The sequence below is a fragment of the Molothrus aeneus genome, chromosome Z (genome assembly GCF_037042795.1).
Source record: "Molothrus aeneus isolate 106 chromosome Z, BPBGC_Maene_1.0, whole genome shotgun sequence".
NCBI lineage: Eukaryota > Metazoa > Chordata > Aves > Passeriformes > Icteridae > Molothrus > Molothrus aeneus.
This window is the reverse complement of record NC_089680.1, coordinates 11314557-11338435: the sequence shown is the minus strand read 5'-3', so window position 1 is coordinate 11338435 and position 23879 is coordinate 11314557. Positions and strand designations below refer to the sequence as shown.

At 35.1% G+C, this 23879-nt stretch overlaps 1 protein-coding gene across 1 annotated transcript in view; it reads right to left on the bottom strand.

The window, feature by feature from the left end:
• Nucleotides 1-23879, bottom strand: part of NIPBL (NIPBL cohesin loading factor) — a 147214-nt gene that overhangs the window by 44206 nt on the left and 79129 nt on the right. Inside the window, exon 10 of the mRNA XM_066568764.1 lies at nucleotides 10977-12497. Coding sequence (XP_066424861.1) covers nucleotides 10977-12497 — 1521 coding nt within the window. The remainder of the gene's footprint in view (nucleotides 1-10976; nucleotides 12498-23879) is intronic.

The window sequence follows — 23879 nt, the reverse complement described above, 5'->3', positions numbered from 1 at the left end:
TTTTGTTCAGAGTGGTAAAGAAATACTTACAAGAATTCAGCTCACCTAAGAATCCAGTCACATAGCAATACGAATTAGGTTATAAAACACATGTTAATGCCTTTTCAGTTTATGGGAAACTTTATAAAACAATTAATAGGATATGTAACAAAAACCTTTTTAAAATCGAAAAATCCATGTACAATCGCTTTCAACTTTCAAAATTTTTTGCTAAGTTTGCTAAGACCTAGTAGCTACTTCCATGTCTTCACTTCATTCACTTACATTTAGCTCTCGCATGCATGGCTTTTTAAATAGTAAAAAAGGAAGTGACTTTACTAAAAAGTTACTTGATAATCTAATAGAATGCCCAAATATCTTGTTGAAGAACTGTCAGCACCAATGGAAAAACTTCATTTTCTGCAATGTGTGTGATCAGTGTACACCATGTCTCAAATGAGACTATAGGCATATGTATTCTTCAGATGTCATTTACACATAATTTCAAAACTTCTGCAACTGTTAAAGGAAACAACTGGGAAAAAACCCAACAAACAAAACCAACCAACTAACCAAACATCCAAAACAAAAAAACCCCAAAGCACAAACAAACAAATTAACAAACAAACAAAAAACAGAAGAAAAGTACCATCACAACAAAATCTTTTTCTTACTGCCAGGAAGAGCATTCTAACCAACTCCACACTGGTGAGACCGAAGGGAAGACACAGAACAATTCATTTCACAGAACCACATACATGAACAGTCACTTCTACAGTGCTTCTCCAAACTTATGCAATGCTGTCCACAACCTACATGCAAGTTACTTCCCAGAGAAGAATAAATTCTTGGTTTTGTTTGATTGCTAGCATCAAAAAGTTTCTAAGGAAAGATGTTAAATGAATCTTCATCTACTACTCAGTGTCCACTAACCCTCAAGATAACTTGTTTTCTCACCAAGCATTTCTTTACAAAATATAAGACAGTTAAAATCAGAAAACCTCAGTGAGAAACTAATTAATCTGTAAGCCTGGTCTTCTATCTTATTATAGTCTGGGAAGCTTCTCAGAGGGTTTTACTGTGTATAGTAGAAAAATTTCTATAAATATCAAGAGGATATTTATATATTCTGTTACTCTCTCTCTCTCTATATATATATATGTGTGTGTGTGTGTGTATATGTGTATATATATATATATATATATTGTAATATATATACACATATATCCCATTACTATATATCCTAATACTATTTATATAAGATTTCCTTCTCCACATATGGCTTAAAAAACTAATGGAAAAGAACAGATCTGATTCACAGCTCAGTATTGTGTTTTTGCAGCTTCAGCTTTGTAAAACAGCTTTAGCTAACGTTTATGCATATGCTATCTTTAGGAGGATCCAGCATCACTTTGTGTTGACTTTGAAAGTCAAGTAGATCTTCCTGATCCTGGCAGATCATCCTTCAAGAGAGAGTAAACATTATAAAAAGTAACATCTTTATGGACTTTTGCTGGGTCCATTCAATATACACAGCACAATTATTTTTTGACTTCACAATCTGTGTTCATATTAGTTTCATCTGGCTTGATGTAACAACTTTCAAACAAGCACCTATGGAAAAGAGGATGATTCTTACTGATGGTTAGGTGAGCTTTCCAGGATCCTGTCATGAAATCAAAATCAACATGAATAAACTCTTATTTTCTCTTGAATGATTTATCTTTGCTTTCCAAACTATGGAACATAACTGCATGGTTTAGATCAGATCTTGGTACAATTTCCTGCGAACTATGAGCCACCAAGATTAAAACATACTTAGAAATCTAAACTCTGAATTGCTATTTTCGTACCTATGAGACAGTTAATACAGTGGAAACATAAATATTTCATATATTTCTGTTTCTGCAAAACTGCAGTTAATGCAAATTCATATTTCTAATCTCTCTCTGTATCTTGATTTTAAAATGCATCTTTTCCAACTATGAAGACATTATATGAAAGAACACACAAGGGTGTGAGAAGGGAATAATGCCACCTGTTTGGGTGGGGTGGGGTGAGGATATGAATCTTCCCATTTCTCAGCATTTAGAAATTGAAGTCTGACCACTGAATCTCTATACTAGAGAACTGTCACTCATCTTCATTTGGACATTAAAAAAAAGCCCAACTGACTGCAGCTCAATTTTGCCCTTATCTTGCTCCTCTTTTGTTCCAAAAGACATTACACCTGCCACTGCACTTTTCTTATTTTGCCAATGACTAATGTATCCAGTCTTGTTATTATTTCACAGAGACTAAGCTCACCTTCCTTAAATATCCTCTCTGAGCATTTGAGCATAAAAGAATATTCCTCCCTTTTCTAATAAAAGCTTGCAGTCTAACTTTAGTCTTATGTTAGGCATATACATGCAGGAAGGAAAGCAGTTTCTTTATGGATTAGCTCAACCAACTTTGAAATCTGTGCTAAATGAAATAAAATATCCTTATCCTATAAGAAGAGTGCTGCTATCTTGTTGAACAGCCATGCCACTGTAGCTAGAAAAGCAGAGACTTGAAGGTTAAATCTACAGCAAATTCTCAGCAGATAAAGTTGTGTATTAGATAAGGAACTAAAGGAAAAAAAAAGAAAGGACAGAAGTACTTCCCTAGGTTGTAAACTGTTTAGAAAATAAACACCCTTCTAAAATAGCGAACTATTGTTACAGCATAGCATTCAGGCACTGGAATGCAAAAGGCCACATGAGTGCCTATAAACTCATAAAGAGGTCGCTGGTTAAAGTTGAAAAATCTTTGATTCTTTCTCAAGTGTGCAAATTTAATGATATCATTTTCACCAGGTTCTCCCTTAAAATGCTCCAGCGTGTTCTTTATATGGTGCAGTGAGCCCCTGGTGATAAGTCTGCTGCCCACCAGCTTCACACTTGTCAAAATAATTTTGTGCCCTGAACAGTTTTAGGAACAGAAGGGGAAACACAGGGAAATCCCAGTAATTTTTATAGGTGAACTTAAGTTTTGAGGAGGACATTTCTGCTCATATGATGGAAGTTCCACTCGTATCTCAATACCCTATCATCAGCTGAAAAACACATAATCAAATGAATACTGGTGAAAACAGACTGAGTAGGACATTTACACTCTTTCCTCTCCCCTTCCCTGCTGTAAAGCTTACGGAAGGGTATACAGCTACATCCTACAGGATGTATCCAAAAGGATATAACCCTCTACTGAGCGCCTTACCCTCATCTTTTGACTACATAGGTAAAGGGATAACTCCAGAGCTCACCTCACATACACTCACACCAAAAAAAGGGTGGAGACTGAGATGCCCTCACCACTACCCAAGGGGCTGCACACACAAGGATTCTCTGCTTCAATCAATTCAGCAGGATGGAGAAAGGCAATGTTAGGGAGAAGTATGCCCTACATTTCACGGAACCTGGTCTAACATATTTTTTAAAACAATTCTTCCTCATCTGCCCCAACAGTAGCACAAAGGAAAGGCTCCCAGCCTAAAAAAAGAGGAGTTTCAGACTCCCTGCTTTTACTCAAGTCCTTAGCTCTGGCTTTGAAAGATGGGACCCAAACAGGCTGGTCAGAGAAGCATCTGGACATGGCAACAGAATAATTCCATGATACAACAGAGGTCATCATTAACCACAGCTAAGAAACATAGATTCAAAAAGAATTTTACAATAGTACAAAATACTCTGAGAAGAAATAAACATTTTTAGAAGGAGGGAAGATATTTCAAAAGGGAATTCTGAAACACCCAGATAGAGAGCAGGGAATACATCCAACACACACTCTCCCAAGATGCCAAGAGAACTCACACTTAGATTGGCATCAATGATTTCTCAAGCTATATGATTACTGTAGGAACTTACTGCTGGCCTTATTGCTGACTTTTTGTCTGTATAGAAATTGATAAAAAGAGGCTACAGCAGCCTAGCTTTCCAAGATGCTGTACAAAAAATAAAGCAGTACTCAGAATAAAAAGAAGCAAGGTTGGCAACTGAAATAAATATAATGCTGCACAAACTCCCTTGCTTTTATGAATCAGTGTTGGGGGGTGCTTTTGAATTTTGCTGTCATTGCTTTTGAACATATGCATTGAAATTTAGGCCAACTCAATTTATTGTTCTAAGAAGTTAAGGTATTTTGTACAGTTGCAAAACCCAGCATGCAATTATCTGTTAATATGCTTCTATTAAAACTCCCTTCAGTACTCAAAAGGGGCTAACAAAAAAAGAGGGAGGGTGGCTGTTTACACTGCCAGATAGCAATAAGACAAGGGGGAAGAGTTTTAAAACAAAACAGGAGAGACTTAGTTTAGATGTTGGAAAGAAGTTCTTTACTGAGCGGGTGGTGAGGTACTGGAACAAATTGGCCAGAAAAGTTGTGGGTGCCCCATCTCTGGCAGTGCTCAAGGTCATGCTGGATGGAGTTCTGAGCAACCTGATCCAGTGTAAGGTGTCCCTGCCCATGGCAGGGGGTAGAAATGAGATGATCTTTAAGATAATTTCTAACCCAAACCATTTGTTGACCCTATAATGATTAATGTTTGGGATCTGAAATTTATGACTAATTTATTTTTCCAGCCATGTATTCAGGTCGTTTAATGAGCCTGAGACAAAAGATCTTAATAAAATCAGATTATTCCTCAGAATTTCTCTTCTTATAAAACAAAACCTTCTATATAAGGAATATAATACAACCAAAACCTTTGCAGAGAATAAGGAAACAAAAACCATTATTCTACATCTTATCTGTGACTTCTAGGTACATCAATGCTAATTGACACATAAATGCTTATTTTTCTTACTATTGCATAGAAACATTCTCAGTCCTTATCACTGCAAATATTGCATGAAGCTACTAGTTTTGATTCTTCAAGATAACAATTACATAACAAACAACAACAAAAGATTGCTGATGTTTTAGCTTTAAATATAAAATAGTACAAGAAAATAGCTTGGAAGATGATTAAACAGAATGTATATTTAAAGAAAAGTTATTCAATGAAAACAACAGTTCAGTAATTTGAAAGACAAAAAAGGTTCTATACTATTTTTTTCTGTTTGCTGGTAGTATTCCCACAGAGCAAAAAATAAACTCCAAATTTTAAGTAAACAGTTTATATTTTCTTACATGAAAAGAGTCACCTAGAACAGCTGACAATGTTGAGCAACAGAAAAGTTAATTCTCCAGAAGCAAAAATGAGGCTTTTTGTATTTAGTCAAATTTGTCCTTTGGCTAGAAGAAAATTCAAGCCAAAAATTTCGAGCACATATTCCAGCACATAAGCCAAGATCAATATCCACCTTTAGATCCTTAGACACATGAAAAGTCTGCATTGCCTACTGTAATTGACATGAGATAAATTGCTGGGCCACATTTACACATTGCAATGCATTGCTGCAAAAATTATTTATGCAAAATAGCCTTAGCTATTCCCAGAAACAAGAGGAACTCAATCAAGTATCCATGTCCATGAACCAAGAGCAGTTTTGGACTTTCAAGAAATTGTTCTGACAAATTAGGTAATAAACGTGTATCACTTACATTTGCCAAAGTAATTTTTCAAAAATCAACTCATTAAACAATGCACTAAATCTGCAAACAGACAAAGCATCATATTTCAGACAAATTAAAGTATAATGAAATTGGTGGTTTGGATCTAATTCAGTGGTGCTGCTAAGAATTCCGTGTGACATACGCGAAGTTCACTCTTCCTATCCAGAAAATACTGTAGGAGCAAGAATCAAAATATTTACCTTAGTAGCAAAGTCCAAAGTAGGAAACAAATAGCAGGAAAGCAGCCACCAGGCAAGGCTCTGTGCTGAAAATGTCACCTCTATTACCAGTAATAGATCATACATAAGGAATTACTCCAGTGTGCAGTGGCTGATTCCTGCTAGGTACCAATACCAGCTTATCCAACATCTACTTTTGAAAAACTAGCACCAAAAATGAAGGCCCCAGAAAGTATGAACAATGCCCACACAAATCCCAGCTACCTTCTGGAATGGGACAGACACACCCTATCTTAAAATTCCCTGAAAGTAGGAGCAAAACTATTCCAGTGCAAAGTATGTTAGAGAAATCAAATCTTCCTTGACTTTAACAAGTTATATATAATTTAGACTTTTAACTAAGCAATGCTTGGAATATTTTTCAAAATGGAACCTTTAAATCCAGGAAAAAACACCAAATGATCAGGGCTCAATGAACAAAGAGCATATTAAAGTGGATCCTCTGCAAAGCCAACAAGTATCTTGAAATACTTCTAATGGCAAAAGGGTGAGCCAGTTCCTCTTCTAGTCTAGTCAAGATGAGAGGAGGTAGTCATTAATATATCAGAATAGAGAAAAAACTGGAAGACTGTAGAACTCTTATGAAAGTCATAGCTGTTTTTCTATAATTACAATTAAATTTTAGTTTGAAGAAGGTTTAAACATTTGAACTGAAAGAGTATTTATAAATTTTTTGCTGTAAATGCTGAAATATAGTATTTTTTTTCCTCTGAAATGTGGCATAATTTTCTACAGATCCACCTGGTGCTGCATCCATAGCAAGATGGTCAGCAGGTTATTACTCTGGCCTTGACACACGCAAATGCAGTTGCTACGGGGAACTTCAGGACAGTCATTTCAAATTCAAGATGTATGGAACTGAGGATTTTCACATTGCTAACCTTTAGAAAAGCACAATTTTATGGGAAGCAAGCTGAGTTTCAAACTTTTCCTTTCCCAAGGTAGTATGTTTTTAATGCAGTTATTTCCTTGTGGCCCCTCTGATTTTGGGGTGTCTGTCTCAGCATTAAGAAATTGTTATTTTGGAAACAAATTAGTGTGAACTCTAAAATTTGATGTGTTAACATCCATAACCCAATTTTGCCCTTATAGAATTCCTGTACATGTAGGATTTAAATGAGGTTTAGAACTGGTACTTCTTTTCTGCCCACAGTTTTCATCTGTACCATTAAGCACCTTTAAGTAGCTTGGCTACACTAACTAGAAATCAGTGAGAGGCACAACAAGTTCACTCAAGTGAGCCCACACAATTTGGATACAGCTTTTCATCCTGAAATACTCCCTTTCTTGTCACTACTAGAAGATAATTGATTGCTGTTTCCCAAGGGAAACTATTTCCAACAATGCTAGAACCCAAAGACAGACTGTCATGTTACACAAACACAAAATCAGAGTTACTACAGGCTCTGAAAAAGTCACCTGGAATTAAAAACAAACAAACCAAAACCCCAAACAAACCATGGAAGCAGAGAACACAGAAGAATCCGGAAGCATTGTTTTAACGACATAAAGATGATTAAGCAGTAAGATTTTTAGCTGATCCTGTAAAGAGTATGTATGAAGGGCACCTTCAAAGAAACATCAAGTCTTTACTCAAATTTCAGATCAGAGCAGCAGGAAACAGTATATTTAGGAAGACTTGTAGTGAGCAGCAAAACCTTATGTCTTCAGTTCTGCATTGTGAAGATAATTAAATCCCACAACAATCTACACAATGGAGGAATGGCATTCATATCAGAATTTTTTTTTCCCTTAAAACAACAAATTCCTTTAGGTGATATAGGAAGATCCAAAAGATGTTTGTTTTGCAAAGACAATCCTTCAAACATATTATAAACCTACTCAGACATCTTGCACAGATAGTTACAGTTTCTCTCAATATTTATATTTAACAAAGGAAAATTTGTCCTGTTCAGAATGCAGTAACCATGAAGCTGCTAACAGCTCCCATCCCAACACAGCTGATCAGCATAGCTCTAAAAAAGCAGCAGAGAAGGTGTTCACTGAAGCTCTGAAAAGAAAGGACAGCAAACATGACCTCCTCATTGCAGGCACAAGCTTAAAGGGAAAAGTTTCATGGGTCCCACAACAACATACACTTGCATTAAAACCAATAAAAGACATTAACAGATGGTAAAATCAGACAAAGAAAATGTCACAGTTCATTCTGATGTGGACAAAATTGGCCACAAGACTTCACCACAAGACTCTGTAACAAAAATACTGTGAAAAAAATTCCATAACTTTCCTCTGAGATACAGAATCTTTCAGAAAATGCTCAAAGATCAGGGAAGAGAGAAAAATTACTTCTTCCTTGTAAATGCCAAAAGGGACTCTTGGATTTATTTAATATTAAGGGTCACATACTGTGGCTATCCCTCCCATTCATAACTTGATAAAATTTCAAACATGTCTATAAAATTTGGTGACAATATTACCTTGTCTTTTTTGAGTTCAATGCAAATAAAGGCACAAATTTAAAATTTACTAAAACAATGCAAAAAGTTGTATGGACTTTCAGTTTGCAAAGAATTAATTGTAACTTAATGTGAGTCAATTTTATTGAGTTTTGTAATGAATGGGAATTAGCCCCTTACGACAGGACAGCTATCTAAATGGTGTTTCGAACTAGCTGAACAACGATATTTTAAACTGCATTTCAGATAAATAATAGCAATGATGTTGTATATGAGAAAGCCAGTAGAAGACATTTTCTTGAGGGAGGGATGGATGAGAAAGCAAAAACGAAGACAAGAGATACAAGGGTAATGAAATAAGAGAAAGTAAAATACACTAAGCTACATGGCATAAGAGGCATGTGAGAAGTTGAATAATGATGCTAAAAGGCAAGAATTCACTGGAAAAGAATTGCTACAATCTACTAAGTAGTATAGGATGAACTAAAAGAAGATTTATGAAAATTACCGTTCTTAGTGTATTAAAAAGTTTATAACTAAAAATGGCACCAAGTAAAACTGAACACTATTTCAACTGGATTGAGGACACCGTGTCAGTGGCATGAATACATCTACATCAGTTAGCTGTTAACAAACAGAGTTTGCCTTATGAAGAGAGATATCTTTATAAAATTTGTATCTTTCAAACACTGGAATTCACCTGGTTAATTAGCATGTGTTCTAGGAAGTAAGTTACCAGAAAAAAAAAAAAAACCAGAACTAAATATACACATCAAAAATCTGCAGTTCAAAGACACTTTCTCCAAAATCTGCCTGCTGAACACTCAAAACATGATTTGTAAGATAAAAAGTTACATTATTCTTTTCATGAAACCTATTTCTACTATCGTTGTAAGAACCTTATTCTGAATAGAACTGCAAAAAGACTTGTATCAGATTCAAACCATTTTTCCCTGCAAAACGTGTCCCAAGTTACTTCATAGTGCAAGAAATGCAAGAAAATGATGACTTCAGAAAGAAAAAAAAATGCAGAAAAAAATTGTAGAGAAATTATAAACCTAACGTTAAAATCACTGCATTGCTCATCTGTGACAGGTACTAGAATCATACCAAAAGTCATTAAAACCTTTACACATTATTAAAGCATTCTACATACATAACCACATATAATACAGACTACAAGAAAAAAGTAATTCAGAAACACTTTTGGAAAGCATACATGCACTGCCTATTGTTCAGAAGACTTGTACCTGATTTTCTGCCCATAAAAAAGTGTGAATTCAAAATCTATCCTACTGAGACTAGACCTCAGTTCCATCAGAAAGTTTTTAGCATTTTCTATCAAGGACATAAGGGTTTCATCTGAAACCTTCAGATTAAACTGAGAACAAAGATAAAATTTTATGGCTAACTCTAGATACCTATTATTAAAAATTGAAAGTTTGCCTCTTTTGAACTTCAAAAAGGGACAGGGATAATGTTCTTTTTCCCAAGACAAAAAGAAATCCCTAACAAGGAGGCTAATATTTTACAAATATGTAAAATACATCACAAATTATTATTAAGGCTTTTTAGAGTTAATATAAACTGGTTAGTAGATAAAAAACAGCATAGCACAAGAAATTAATGATACAGAAAACACCTCTTTACAAGTGCACATTAAGATAGTCATACATTCATGAAGATGATTTCTACATAATTTCTTACCAGATTAGCTACGTAAGAAAATGTTTTAATCTTGAATTCGTTATACACCTGCAAATGGCTTTATACACCATCCTCCATACATTTGTAAACCTCTCATCTGGCTTTTATCAGTCTATTTTAAGACACAACAACTCTATAAACATGACTATATAAGAAACTTAAATTTTTTAAATGTTAAATGTTAAAAAAATGGAAATCCAACCAGTTAGTAATACTGATTTCACAGTGGGAAATGATCTACTTCAGTCTGAAACCAATGAAGTCAAAATGAAAGTACCAAGAAAAAAAAGGATCTTATTTTTAAAAAGTGTTAAACCTGCAAAAGAGATAATCAGTTAAATATCAAACCTACAAGCTATTCTAAATTATTTCCTGTCCATATTACTAATTTCAAAATGCCAGCTAATTGTTCAGCTTTCTTCTTTCTGCATATAATGGACACGAGACAATGATAAAAAGAAGTCTCCTACAGACCAAACGTGTTTCTAAGTTACTGTCACAAAGTCTCAATTATGGAACCTCCTCAACTGATTTGTTTCTACAGTGTTAAGGAGGTAGGTGGGACTCTGCAACTATGTTCTTACTAACACCATTTAAAAACATGCTTTGGAAAAACCCATTTAACTTCAAATTAAATACAAAAATAATCGTAGGGCTTGCATAGTTAGTATTTCCCATCATTCCAGCTCCAATATTTACAGTAGTGGGAGTCATTTATACTGACAGACCTAATCAGGTAAAATCATACACACAACAGTTACATTTCACCAGATAAATTGCCATATAAAACTAATGCAGCTGAAGTACATCTTAAGACCACTAAAGTGTTGCCAGATCAAGTACTTGTACTGAAGTAGATAAATAATTTCAGGTACATTTCTAGCAAGATTTCTGATAATGACAAGTCCTTAGACTAGTTTCACTTTATTTCTCTCACCATATAAGCAAGCACATAAACTATCAAATGTTTGCATTTAATTTCTAACAGCAGAAGTACAAAGTCTACAAGAACTCAAGTGTAAAAGATACAATGCAATTAATATTAAAACAATCTTACCTTTATTAGGTTTGGTTGACTTGTTCTTGTTAGGTTTAAAACAAGAGCCCCTTGATTTATCTTCTCTGTCCTTAATAAATTTCTGCACATCATCCAAAGAAAGCTTTTGAAGGACAACTACAGGCTTAGCTCCTTTATTTAGATCTTCAACTAGCCCAATCTTCTCTACTTTGTCCTTATGTTCACCTCTAAATTCAGTTTTCCTTGACTCCTGAGTAACATTGCCATCTTTATCACGTTTGATTTTTGGAATGACAAAATGTTTCAATGCACCAGATCTTGCCCCCAACAAATAACTGGGAAACTCTGCTTTATTGTCCCCATGTGCTTTATTACTATCTACTTTGCTCTTATTACCATCTGTCCTTCGTTCATCCTTGCTGTTTGGTGACTTAAAACCAGGTTTATCAGGTCTTGATTTGCTAGAATCCCCTTTACTTTCCTGTTTAATACGAGGGCTATCAGGCCTTGATTTCTGATCCCCAGAAGAAAACCTTGAATCACCAGACTCATGCCTATATTTCCTTTCAAATTTCTCAGGTTTTGAACCATCAGGTTTAATACCATGCTTAGAATCATGTTCATTTTTGTTTGAGGATCTCAAATATTCAGGCCTTCTGATCTTGGATGGATCTCCTCTGTATCTCTCTGACTCCCCCCTGTCCTCAGATCTTTGTTTAAGGCTGTCATGGTCACGCCTTGGTGTATCAGAAACTGAGCGCCCATCAGGCCTCGGTTTTGTTGGATCAGGTCGATTTTCAGGTTTCATCCTTGAAGGATCAGATTTCACATCTAGTTTGTGCCTAGGTATTTCAATTTTCTTGTCTGACAAGGGTTTACTGGAGTCCCTCCTATTATCATGTTTGTGTTTAGGTGTTTCAGGCCTCCCTTCACTCTTCTGTTTCGGTGTTTCAGGTCTGCCTTCACTCTTCTGTTTCGGTGTTTCTGGCCTTTGCCGTATTTCCTGTTTGCCATTATTTTGTTTTCCCTCATTTTGTTTCATCTCCATTTGCCTGCTCTCATTTTGTTTCAATTCTGTCTGTCTGTTCTCATTTTGTTTCATTTCCATTTGTCTGCTTTCATGTTTCACTTCTAACTGCTTGCTCTCATTGTATTTACTTTCCAACCGTCTGCTCTCATTTTGCTGGAATTCCATTTGTCTGTTTTCATTTTGCTGGATATCTGTCTTTTGACTTTCAAAGTCTGACTTTTTCCTAAAAATTTCTGGATGGTTTTCAGGTTTAAATTTAAGAACTCCAACAGTGTCTTCTTGGGGAACACACATAAACCCGTCATTATACTGCTTAATTTCTTCAGGTTTTTTGATGGTGTCCAAATCCTGAGTTACTGTTGCCTGAGAGTCTGCTCTTCCTGCTTGCTGCAGATCAATACTAACCATCAGTGCTGGCCTTGCCCCATTTCCTGCAGAACCTGTCTCCTGAGAAGCTGTTCTATTTCCTCCAGTAGCACCTCCAGCCTCTGGTGGTTTGTTTTCTTGTTTTCGCTTCTTTAAAGGCTTATCTGCAAGTTAAAAGAGAAAAAAATCACAAATTATATATAAAAATTGATAAATGTTCAAGGAAGAATGTCCATTCCCTTCCATTCCCATAATGAATCCTCCACAGCATGGATGTGCACACAAAACAAAATCCACTGAATTTAAAAGCAAGAATAGGACTTCTCTAACTAATACTTTTTAATGTATTCAGACTATCATTCAATGTCCGTTTCCCACAAATGCCAGCTAATCATTAAAAAAACCCTCCCTCAAAACATATGAAATCAAAAGGTCCTGTGTAATTCCCAAGGGAACCGCCTAATAAAGCAGCTGCAATACATAAGGACCAAAAAACCCCACCCCATTAAAAAAACTCCCAAACTCCTCAGTTACACTTGAAGGAGAAATCTGAAAAGTCAAAGTCAAAGTTAAGGTGCAGCTCCACAACTAGTTTTTGAGAAATACTACCATAGAAGATATCTTCTGCAGATCCAACCTCTTTATTACACAAGTACTAAGTAAGCAAGGATCTGCAATGATTATGACAGAGGTTTTCCCCACTTGGTTCAGTGAATCAGCTGGACTTCACACATATTTTACTCAGGGAACACACAAACAATGAACAAAACTGATAAAGTAACTATTCCACCCGTCCATGCTTCTCTTTGAAACAAAGCAGCAAACCAAGGGTTGGAGTCTCTACCTTAACACATGCATATATTAGGTGGGGGACCACTACACACTTAAAAACTTGAATATTTTTCCCTTTGCAATCATAATGCTTTTTATAGATGAAACACAAAGTATAGTGAAAATTTCTGTCAAGAACCTGACTCTGCAATAAGCCCTTCAGTTTACACTAAAAAACATTAGGAGCAGAATACAGAAAAAATAAGTCAACAACCTGTAATTTGGTAGAATTCATAGAAATGAGAAGCACACGGAAGTATCCAAAAGAGTATATTCTACCCATATAAAACTACAACCCATTTATATTACCAACACAGAACTCTAAGCTAAAAATAATTTCTGCCACACAAACTAGATGCTTTACCTGCAGTAAGGCTTATATTCCCATTTCTCAACTACCACTGCATAATTTGTCGAAAAAAAAAAATTTTCTGTGTAATCAGGGAATAAGATTGTAAGTCTAAGGAATTACTAAACATAGATCTATTGCCAAAATGCCTAGACCACAAATGCAAAGCAAGAAAAGTACCATTCTTTGTGCCTAGGTTTGTGGTGCCTTATCACCAGATGCAATGAACCAGCTCTCCACTCAGAGCACGTGAATGTACAGTAAGGAGGATGTAATCAAGAAATAGGGAAATAAATGTCAATGAAAAAATCCACACAGTCCTCTGGAACTGTAAACTAGAATCACAACATATGAGTTCTAATTTCTTGAAAATTTTTATAAGATTCTTATTTAGAAATACTTTGAAGGATCACCTCCAAAATTAAAATTAGGCCACAACAACAAGCAATAACATGGTCAATTCCAGTGATGTGAACAGGATTTTTCCCTATCATTTTCATCCTCAAATCTATTTGGATATCTCTAACTTTCTAAAACTCAAAAATTTTGTATAAGATTCAATGGCTGGAAGACAGTAAAGACAGATCCAATAAACTCCATGCAGAAACTGATCAACTGCAAATAAAGAATTTTGCAAAGCTCAACAGAAGCCTGTAGGAATGAATGCCAGCTTTGTGATAGACATGTAAGGCCAAATAAATTTTCCAAATCAAAAATGCAGCTTTTTAGCATGGAGATTTTTGCTTTTCCTGTGCTACAGCAACTGCTGGATTCATATGAGGACTTACATAGACGAATTTTTCTTCACTATGGATTAGAACAAATATGCATACGTCCATACACATCATTACCTTACTTCTCAATTAAAACCCTTTACATTTTGAAATCTAAGTTCAGAAACTTGTATTCTTATGAAAAGTTGGTAAGTCTTGTCATTTTAGTCCAGAAATGCCAGGCACACTGAAAAAGTCCTGAAAAGCTCTGATGGTGGATCTAACAGTAGTCTTTAAGATGTTACTGTTATTCATTATCTGCCCCATTTCTTTAACTGAAGTTATCATTTGTAGCAGAAGGGAACACACATTCATATTTCCACAACTACTCTCTAATGCATCACCATAAGGCAGTAGTGAAGGTGGTCAGCATTAACCTACCAGGCTGAATGATTAAGCTTTAAGCAAGACAATGCTTTCCTCTCTTATGCCTACTATAGGAGCAGATGGCCATGAGCTGTGATGCCTTAGACAGCTGTAGCTGGATCAACCAAAACTCACCTTTCAGACCCCTCATGCTGAAGGCACCAAGAACAAACAACCAAAACAATTCAAGTAGGGCCAATTTTCTTGCTTGGACTTCTGTAAGGGACCAGGTTCACCATGCTGCTGCTCTTCATCATCCAAAATGTCAAATCGTAAGTTGAGAACACGTAAGTAGATGATTACATCACAACTTGATACACACATTCCCTCTAAATACATAGCTCTTCTGATGCACATTCTTCATCTATCTTGACATTAGAATACTGATGTTTTAGTAACTTGACATCTTGCCTGAGAAGAAAGGGACACCTTCATAGTTTTATTTTCTTAGATGGCAAGGTGATTGAAGACAGAGTTACAGATCATTCACAGATTTCTTCTTATTTCCAGTACATCTTGAAAGTGAGCCTCAAAACTAAACTCAATCATTACCACTTTGTCTCTATGAGAATTCTGGATCTAGGACTAAAAAAGCTGTCCTAAGTATAAGAAAATATCCAGTTGAACTAGGGCAAAAAAGGTAGGATGAATATATAGTACCACTGCCTTCATAAAGCATAATGAAAAACTTCCATTGAATAAGTACAAAAACTTTTGAAGTTGAAAAAATAGCTACAAAAATTTGAAAGCTGAAACATACCATTAGGTTCTGAGGGCTTCATAAAATCTTGAACTCACTTTTAGCTATACAAGAATTAGAACAGTGAGATGAGAAGAGAGTAGTGAACCTCTAAAAACAGATGTCTTCAGATCTTCTCTTTCACAGTCGAATATACAGAATTTTGCATATAGCTTCTTCGTTAAGTCATGAGTCCCAAAATGAACAGATAAATTTTTACAATATCCATTGAAATATACTTCATATTCTTCAAGGCATCTGTATTCAAACTTCATTCCACAGACAGCAGTATTTTTTTGGGGGAAAAAATATTGGGATCTGGGACTTCACCAAAATATCAGACTAATGTCTTTCTTTGAAATCTTACTGACCTAGATCTGAAGCTTGTTGCAGTTCCAAATATATTGGCTCACAATCTCTTTAGTCTAATAGAGTGTGATAAAGGATGTTTTTGCTTCCGTCTTTGTAACAGTTGTCATAGTAAAAGGAGTATGTATTAAGTTACAGAAGAGTTTTTTGACTATATTAATGATTGGGTTATACTAGTTCATTGTTTTCAGATTCTTTTCAAAACAATAATTCACTCCTCCACCTTTCTCTGAGGTTGTACATATATTCAAAATATACCTACATTTTATTCCAATTACTTTAACAAATCTATCGTAGTTCGGAGAACAGTTACTCTACGTATGAATCCTTTTGACTTAGCAAATTCGTAAGAATATTCTCTTTACCTTGCAACATGCTCACTAAAAGGCAGTACCTTGGAACTCAAAGCAAGATCATAAACTACACTATACACTACACTATAAAATATAGTAGAGCTGTTCTATCAAATGAAATTATTCATCATGACACAAGAAACAAAACATTACTGGAACCACAAGCTTGACATGGGAAAAGAATTAGCTGGATTTCCAAGTGGTAATTTCCCACCAATCCTCTTATGAACAGTATTCCTGGAGAGGAGGTTATGGTCTTTATCTTTGGAAATATCTGTATCAAAGTTTTGAGTACTTTGGGATTTAGAATTTAATTAATTAGTTACTGTGGAACCTTTGTGCAAAGAACCACATTGCACTGAAATAACCACAGACATCATGAGATACATTTCTGCCAAAACTACAAGGAAATCATGATTTGAAGACCATTCATCCAGAAAACAGATATGCTTGGAAGCTGAGGAAGTGTTAGAAGCAGCAGGTGGATGAGGAGAGCTGTTACTATAAATATATCTCTATTCTTTTACTCACCCTGGAATCTTTCCAAAGCAACAGTCAAGATACCACTAGCACTGAAACCCTCTATATTACTGCTTCCTTGCAAACCTGATGATTGCCTTAAATCACAGAATAAACTCCTTAAACAACTGAGTAAAATTGGATGATATTCAGTTCTAGAACTGCTTGGTCTATCATATTGAAAATGGGCCTTTTGTAAGTATCTATGAAAAGGTAACAAGTCTAAATAATAACCATGAGCAGGGTTGCTAAGCTTCTTTTTAGCAGAATGGTAACACTTCCTTCTATTAATATTGTTTGGTGTACTTATAAATGGACAGATATATTTGTGCTTCTCCATTTTACACCCTGCAAGGGACTCAGTGGAAGACTTCATATTCCAAATGGTCATATGTGAATGTTCTCCTCTTTGGGGACGCAAAAAAGATTGATCCTCTTATGTTGAATTCTAGATGAACCATTTAAATGGTAATTGAAAGTATAAATTTTGTTTTTGTAAAGGATAACCTTTAAGAGTTTTATGACTTTAAACCTCTAACTCTTCTAATCTCTCATATCAGAGATTACTAGGGTATGCTTCCACTCATTTGAAATAGCACTTGTTTAATTATATCACAAGTTAACAAATTTAACTCAAATATTCTAGTCCTTCGATGTTATTACATATTGTCAAATCTCCTATTTTTAAACAACATCAGAGACCAGACAGAGGCCGATTATAAGCTTATCTTATTTAAACTAGCAATCAAGACTAGAAATTTTCAACAAATGACACATAGCTAAATGTTCAAATAACAAACATGTCTACTGTTAACTGTTTCCTTTTCTTAGTTACTATTCACAGATTTCTTTGAAGCTAAGTGCCCTGTCCCCCCAGCTAACAGTGCTCTGTAGACCACAAGAATCTAATCTGTATACAAGGAATCTTTAAAATTACTTCAATGGTACCAATGGACAACCTATCAGTGGAGTTAGGACAACTATCCATTCTTTTCAACTCCCTCATGTATGCACAATCCATAAGAGTTTGCACCCATCTGACTTCCCCTCAAAGTCTTATGCCAAATGAAAAAAAGAACTGAACAACCAACAGAACCCTTCCTTCAGCAGAAGACATTTCCACACTACTAAGCTCTTGCCCTTGAAGGAGAGATACAGCCAACACAGGGCAAAGATTTTATTCTCACTACTTCCTCCCTTACAGAAGAAATCAAGAAAGTACAGTCATGAACCTCGTATAGGAAGCTTTATAGAATGGTACATAATTCCAAAAACCTCTGAAGAGACCAGAGGACTTTCAGCTGCTGCAGTTCAAAGAAACAGACTTGCAAGACTCAGAACAGAAACACCTGCTACTCTTTAGTGACCTGTTAAAAGACTTCATCAAATTTCTGGTCATTGTCCAAAAAGGAAACCCCACCAGAACAATGTCTAAACTCTTTCAGTTTAAAAAACAAAAAGGCTACAGCGATCCCTGATACGCCTTAAAGTGTAGAAGACTTCATCAAAATTAAGATTAGGAAGTTTTGATTGTTTTCTTAAATATAGCAATAATACAATCATCATAGTGTCTTATGAATTTTTCATCCATCTACTTAAGGATGTCTGGTTGCTCACTATTCTCTGGCAATTATAGTAATACAAAAGAAATGCTACACCAGTAAATAACAAAAAAATTGAACTGCAGAAGAGTATAATCAAATATCTACATTTGTTTAGAGACTGGAAACTAACTTAAGCTCGCTGAATTTAATATTGCTTTCACAAACCATATGACTTTATTTATGAGATAGATTTTTCAGCATAAACACTAGGTTTTACCCATGTGATTTTGCACAAAATTACAGTTTGGTAAACTCAAAATATCTGAGCAAAACCTCAAGTACACTTAGTTTGAAGCACCCAGTGTAGCATTCCACAAGAAAAATGCAACACACTAACATCAGAATGAAAACTCTTAAGCATCATGGCTAACATTATCCAATTAGATTTTAATTCATTGAATTAAATATAGACAGAAAATAAATATAGACAGAAAACTTAAGAAATAATCAGTAACTTTCCCTTCTCACTTCCAGCTGTTGATTTTGTTCTGCCTTGTACTCAAAAATATCATCAATTAACTAGATTAACATTTATATTCCATGACAATGAAAAAAATATTGTGTCTTCTTAAGTTGATGTCAGCATGAACTTAGTGACTGTGAACTACAGAAATGCTGGGCTTAAGCTCTTAATAGGGTTTATTAACTACTCGTGCCATTTCTTTATCAAGATTTAAATCCATTATAAAGAAATGTCTGTCCTAGAATGTAAGTTATTATTGGATTAATGGTATCATAAATCCTCTGATCCACAGGTACAATCAAGGGTATACATTACATGCAATTTATATTGAATTTTCTAGTCTTAGTTTACAGTGTAGGCAGAAACAAAGAAGGTTTCTTGCTAAACTGCTACAGTTCAGTTATTTCCTACACCTTCTTACAAGAGCAGTTTTCTGCACTACCATATGTAAAGCACAACCCGGTATAAATAGAGGAATTTTGATTTCATTCTACATATGAGCATAAATAAAAATGCTATTAAATTATATGATCCTACCTTTTTTTAAAAGAAAAACATTTTTCATTTGTAAAGTATAATAGTCTTTATAAAAACTGTAAAAGGAAGCAACTTTTCACAGATAGGTGTAAACATTGCAATATTTCATTGCAATTCCTCTAACAGAATGGGAATCCTTCTTCCTCTTACTTTTCTTAAAACATGTCTGAACACACAAAACCACAAAATCTGTCTTTTATAGGACCTAGAGGCTGCAAAGCTGTGTTTTCTTGGAAAAGCTATATGAGGTGCCAGTTTCATCTATTACATCACACTACAAAATGCAGACCTAATGAAAGCTTGTATACACAAAACTCATGATACCTAAGTCTCACATTCTACTATACAGACACTCATTTATCTTCCACACTCTCTCTCTTCACCTTCTGGTATTAATGACTGTAATCTGCAAGACTACCATACAAATCACTACTTGTAGCTCCATTTTTAAGGCAATAAGCCCCCTACAAAATATTTTTGGAAATGAATGCTAATATACTGGTTATAATTACATATTGTCACTTCATTAATTAACTACATAAAATTAGACATAAACAAACTATTAATTCTTAATAGTATTCTTCTATTAGTTTCCTCTTTAGGGAATTTTATGGGGGAGATGGGTAATGGGGAGAAAGGGAGAGTAGCTGGGTAAGAATTTAAAAAGTAAGAGAAAAAGGTTACTTACCTACAACTGTAGTTTTGAGAGTTTTGCTCCGGCAGATTCACACTCTTGGGATGTGTGTCTCTGCTGCTAAGGGCTTGGAACGAACCAAAAAAAGAAGAGCCCACAGCAGGCATCCAAATGCCCCCTAACTGATCCAATTATTGGAAATAAAGTTATTACAGCTTCACTTCTTCCTAATTCAAAGAATCCACAGTAAGATTCCAAAGAAGTGGGTAAAATGGATCCTCAGGAGTAAAATATACAGGGAAAAACACACATATACAAGTTGGTTTGTCTCAGTAAAACTTTTTTTCTAATGCTTTTAAGTTAAAAAAATATTAGCCTCCTAATGAAATGGTTAATGATTTGATTACTGTTTCACAAATGCCAGAAAACAAACTTCTGCCTTTTACAAGCAGAACTCCTCAATCTGTTAACACAGCTGTATTATCCAAAAATATCTTTGAAGAAATCTAAAACTTAACTACACAGTCCTGTGTATGGAAGAGCTCAGATTAAAACATAGCAAATCTGAATAAAATAAAAAAGCTAAATCAATTTGCAAGAAAGTATCTGAAAGAGATGGGTTACTTCCTGGGATTTTATGCAATTTTCAAGGTTATCTTCCCTCTTCCGTGTTGCTTAAAGACTGCAAGCTCCGTTTAGCATCAGTGTGTTAAACATTTTTGTTTCACAGTATTTGGAGGTTTTAGAAAAGCATGAAAGATCATGATGTACAAACTTTGTATCTGCAAACAAATTCTGTAACAGATTTAAATCTTGAAAAAGAAGAAGAACTTAATGTAATGTTCTAGGAAAGGTTTAGTCTAAAAGTGATGGATTAACTTTGAATTACTTAACTACATATAAAAATAAGTAACTTGTACCTGAAGAGTGGCAAAGCACAAGTTAATGCAAATAACTGAGATTACCAAAATGAAATTTCTCTCTCAACATCCTCATCTCCCAAAAGAAAAAAAGATGCCTAAGAACAACAGAAATTTCTAGGACAATTTTTAAAACTTAATAGGAATTCCGGTAGTTTCTTGGAGTAGTCAAATTCAGAAAGTGAACAAAGCACAATGTCAGTTAAGGGAACAAAACTGGTTCAGAATATAGACCCCTAGTTGTTTCAAAAGCCTTCAACTGCACCAAGTAGTACAGGAAGTGTGACTACTGGCAGTAGTTAGAAGAGAAGAAAGTGTGAATTAAGTTTCACTACCTTTCTGAAGAAATTATATCATCAAAATATCACAATGTAACGAGAGCAGAAGACAGTTTACCAGTCAATTGTTACGGAAAAAGTCAATCCACTTCTCTAAAATCCCTTTTGAATCACTTTTTTTCCAATTCAGATAATCTGAGTCTTGACAAATAATAGCTAGACCTATCTGTAATACTACAGATTCTTTTAAAAGAGAAGATATGATCTAGTATTGATTAACATATTTCATCTGATGAGGATATAGAGGCCATTGTGAGGGAAGCAATGGAAACTGAAGACCTGAGTTATGCCATGTTCCATGGACTATTTAGCAGTATTGAAGCTATTAAATGTAAGAGATTATTAAAATGCAACTTTTGGTGCCAAATGTCTAGATCTTCAAAATCTCCTTTCACTAACAGATACAGAAAAATTACTTGTTAAATTAATCAATAGAGAGACTTTCTTAAGGATAGAGTAGAAAGAGGAGATGAACTCCTGCCCTTCCACACAGACAACAAGGATGAAACCAACTTGTTATTGTTAAACTTTGCACCTCTCTATCATGATATATGAAGGGGACACACTCCAAGAGCCAAGCAGCCAAAAAGGATAGAATTATAAAAACATATCTACAAAAAGCACTTGGATATGAGGAAGGAAGTCTATATTATAAAATCACTCTTTACGCATATCTGACACACAGTAGCTCAAATTTGTCAGATTTTGGATTAGTGATCTTTGCACTAAAGATTCCTTTTCATAAATGAAAAGCATGAAAATCAGATTTCAGAAAGATAAGCCACTTTTCAAAGAAGAAAGTGCTTCAGCAAACCTCTGTGTTGGTTCCTCTTCTGAAACTCAGACTGCTTCCCACTTTGAGAGACTTTGTTTGGAGGAAGCCAAATATTTTAACAGCTTTATTAGAAACAATGATTTGTTACAGAAAGTAATAGAAGTACCACAAGGCTCCAATCCCTATTTACCACCAGTACCAAATATAATAAAAGGACCTCAGCATTAAAAAAACCCCAGACCACACCTTGCCTTAGACAAGGTGTATAATTTTTAGCAAGAATGTCCCCCCAAAATCTCTGCTGCTTTTCTGAAATAAACTCTTCCACACTACTGGTTATTAACCTCAGAAGAATATGTCCTATGCAACCAAACCCTTTCTCTTAAAAAGAAAGCATTTGAAAATCTCTGATGGAGTATAGAACTGTGGAAATTTCATGTCTAAAATAAAGGACAGAAGAGACCACTAATCTACTATCAAAACTGTTGAGTACCACTTTACTGAAAGTAATTTATGGAAGCCAGTGTGAGTATACACAGAAAACACAGTACGATTGTAATATGCATTCCCATGCCTCTGTTACAAAAGCAGCAAAGATGCTTTCATGCATGTTTTAGTATGCACTAGCATTTTGAGTAAGTTCTCTAAAGGGATGCTTGCTATTGTAAAGCATCAGCTGGCTCTATGCAGTCCCACTCTAATTAGACTGAGCACTTGCTACATCCACGCTCTCTTCCTGACATAATGTGATCTGAAGTTACAGTACATGTACAAAAAGGCACAAATGCCAGGCCTTTGTATAAATACACTATGCAGCTTTGCAGAAATGAATTAGAAGTTATTAAATATGTTTCTAGCAGACATATTCCTATAGGAACAATAGAGGATGCTTCCTCTTGTAGCCTCACAAAAACAAACAGCTCTAACTAGAACAATCCCAGAGTGTATCAGATTCTAGACATAGCATAAATTTAGAAGCAATGGCAAAAGCATTACCAAAAAAATAAGAACTATATATCTCCAAGGTAGCATCTTCAGGAAATCTGTTCCAAGACTGCTAAAAATCTTTCTACTAAATACTATGCAGTTATGGCTGAAACCTCAAGAGCCAGAGTGAAAAAGTGAAAAGTGCTGCTGTCTATCATAGGGGCAACTTAGCACAAGTGAATAAATAGCGATCATCTGTCCCAGTATAGGGCAGCAACTCTTGTACCTGATTTATAGCAATTGTAGGAGATCAGGGAGATCTGAGATCAGAGGATGCAAGTAAGGGAAACCATAAGGTCAGAATCTGTATTTGGGAAGATGGTTATTGACCAGCAGTGAACAGGAAAGGTCACAGTCCATCAAAATCACTCCTTTCCCCAAAACAAACAAATCAAGGCTCTGATCATGGATGTGTAATTATCATAAACAAGCTTTACAACTAACGATCAACATTTTCTGAAAGCCAAAACAAAACAGAAAGTGTATTTTTAGTTTTGATCAAAGTGTTTGAAAGCTGCTGTGCATTTTCTCAGCTGCTTCTCAGGCAAAACATAGTAGAGATTCTATCTTAAATGTGTGGACATAAATGTAGCTGTTGAACTATTAGACCAAAAACCACAAGATCTCCAACAATAAATTTAAGATTAATGGAAGAAATTTAAGCAAATAAACAAATTCCCCATCTCATTAAATTAAAGACAGTAGAGATCAGTAGAAATCTCTTTTGTGGTGAGGACACCTTTTCCCCTTACATTCATAAATAGTTTTTGCTAAAAAAAAATTATTTAATTACCAAATAAGAAACATCTTAGAAGTTACACCATTTAGTATTGCAACCATGTTTACAAACACACACACACACACACACACACACACACACACACACAAATACGCACAAACTCTCTCTTCCTTTCACCACTCAGGCATCACTAAATATAGCGAAAAATCACTTTGAATAGGGAGAAAATTTGCACCCTTTCTGATGCTAA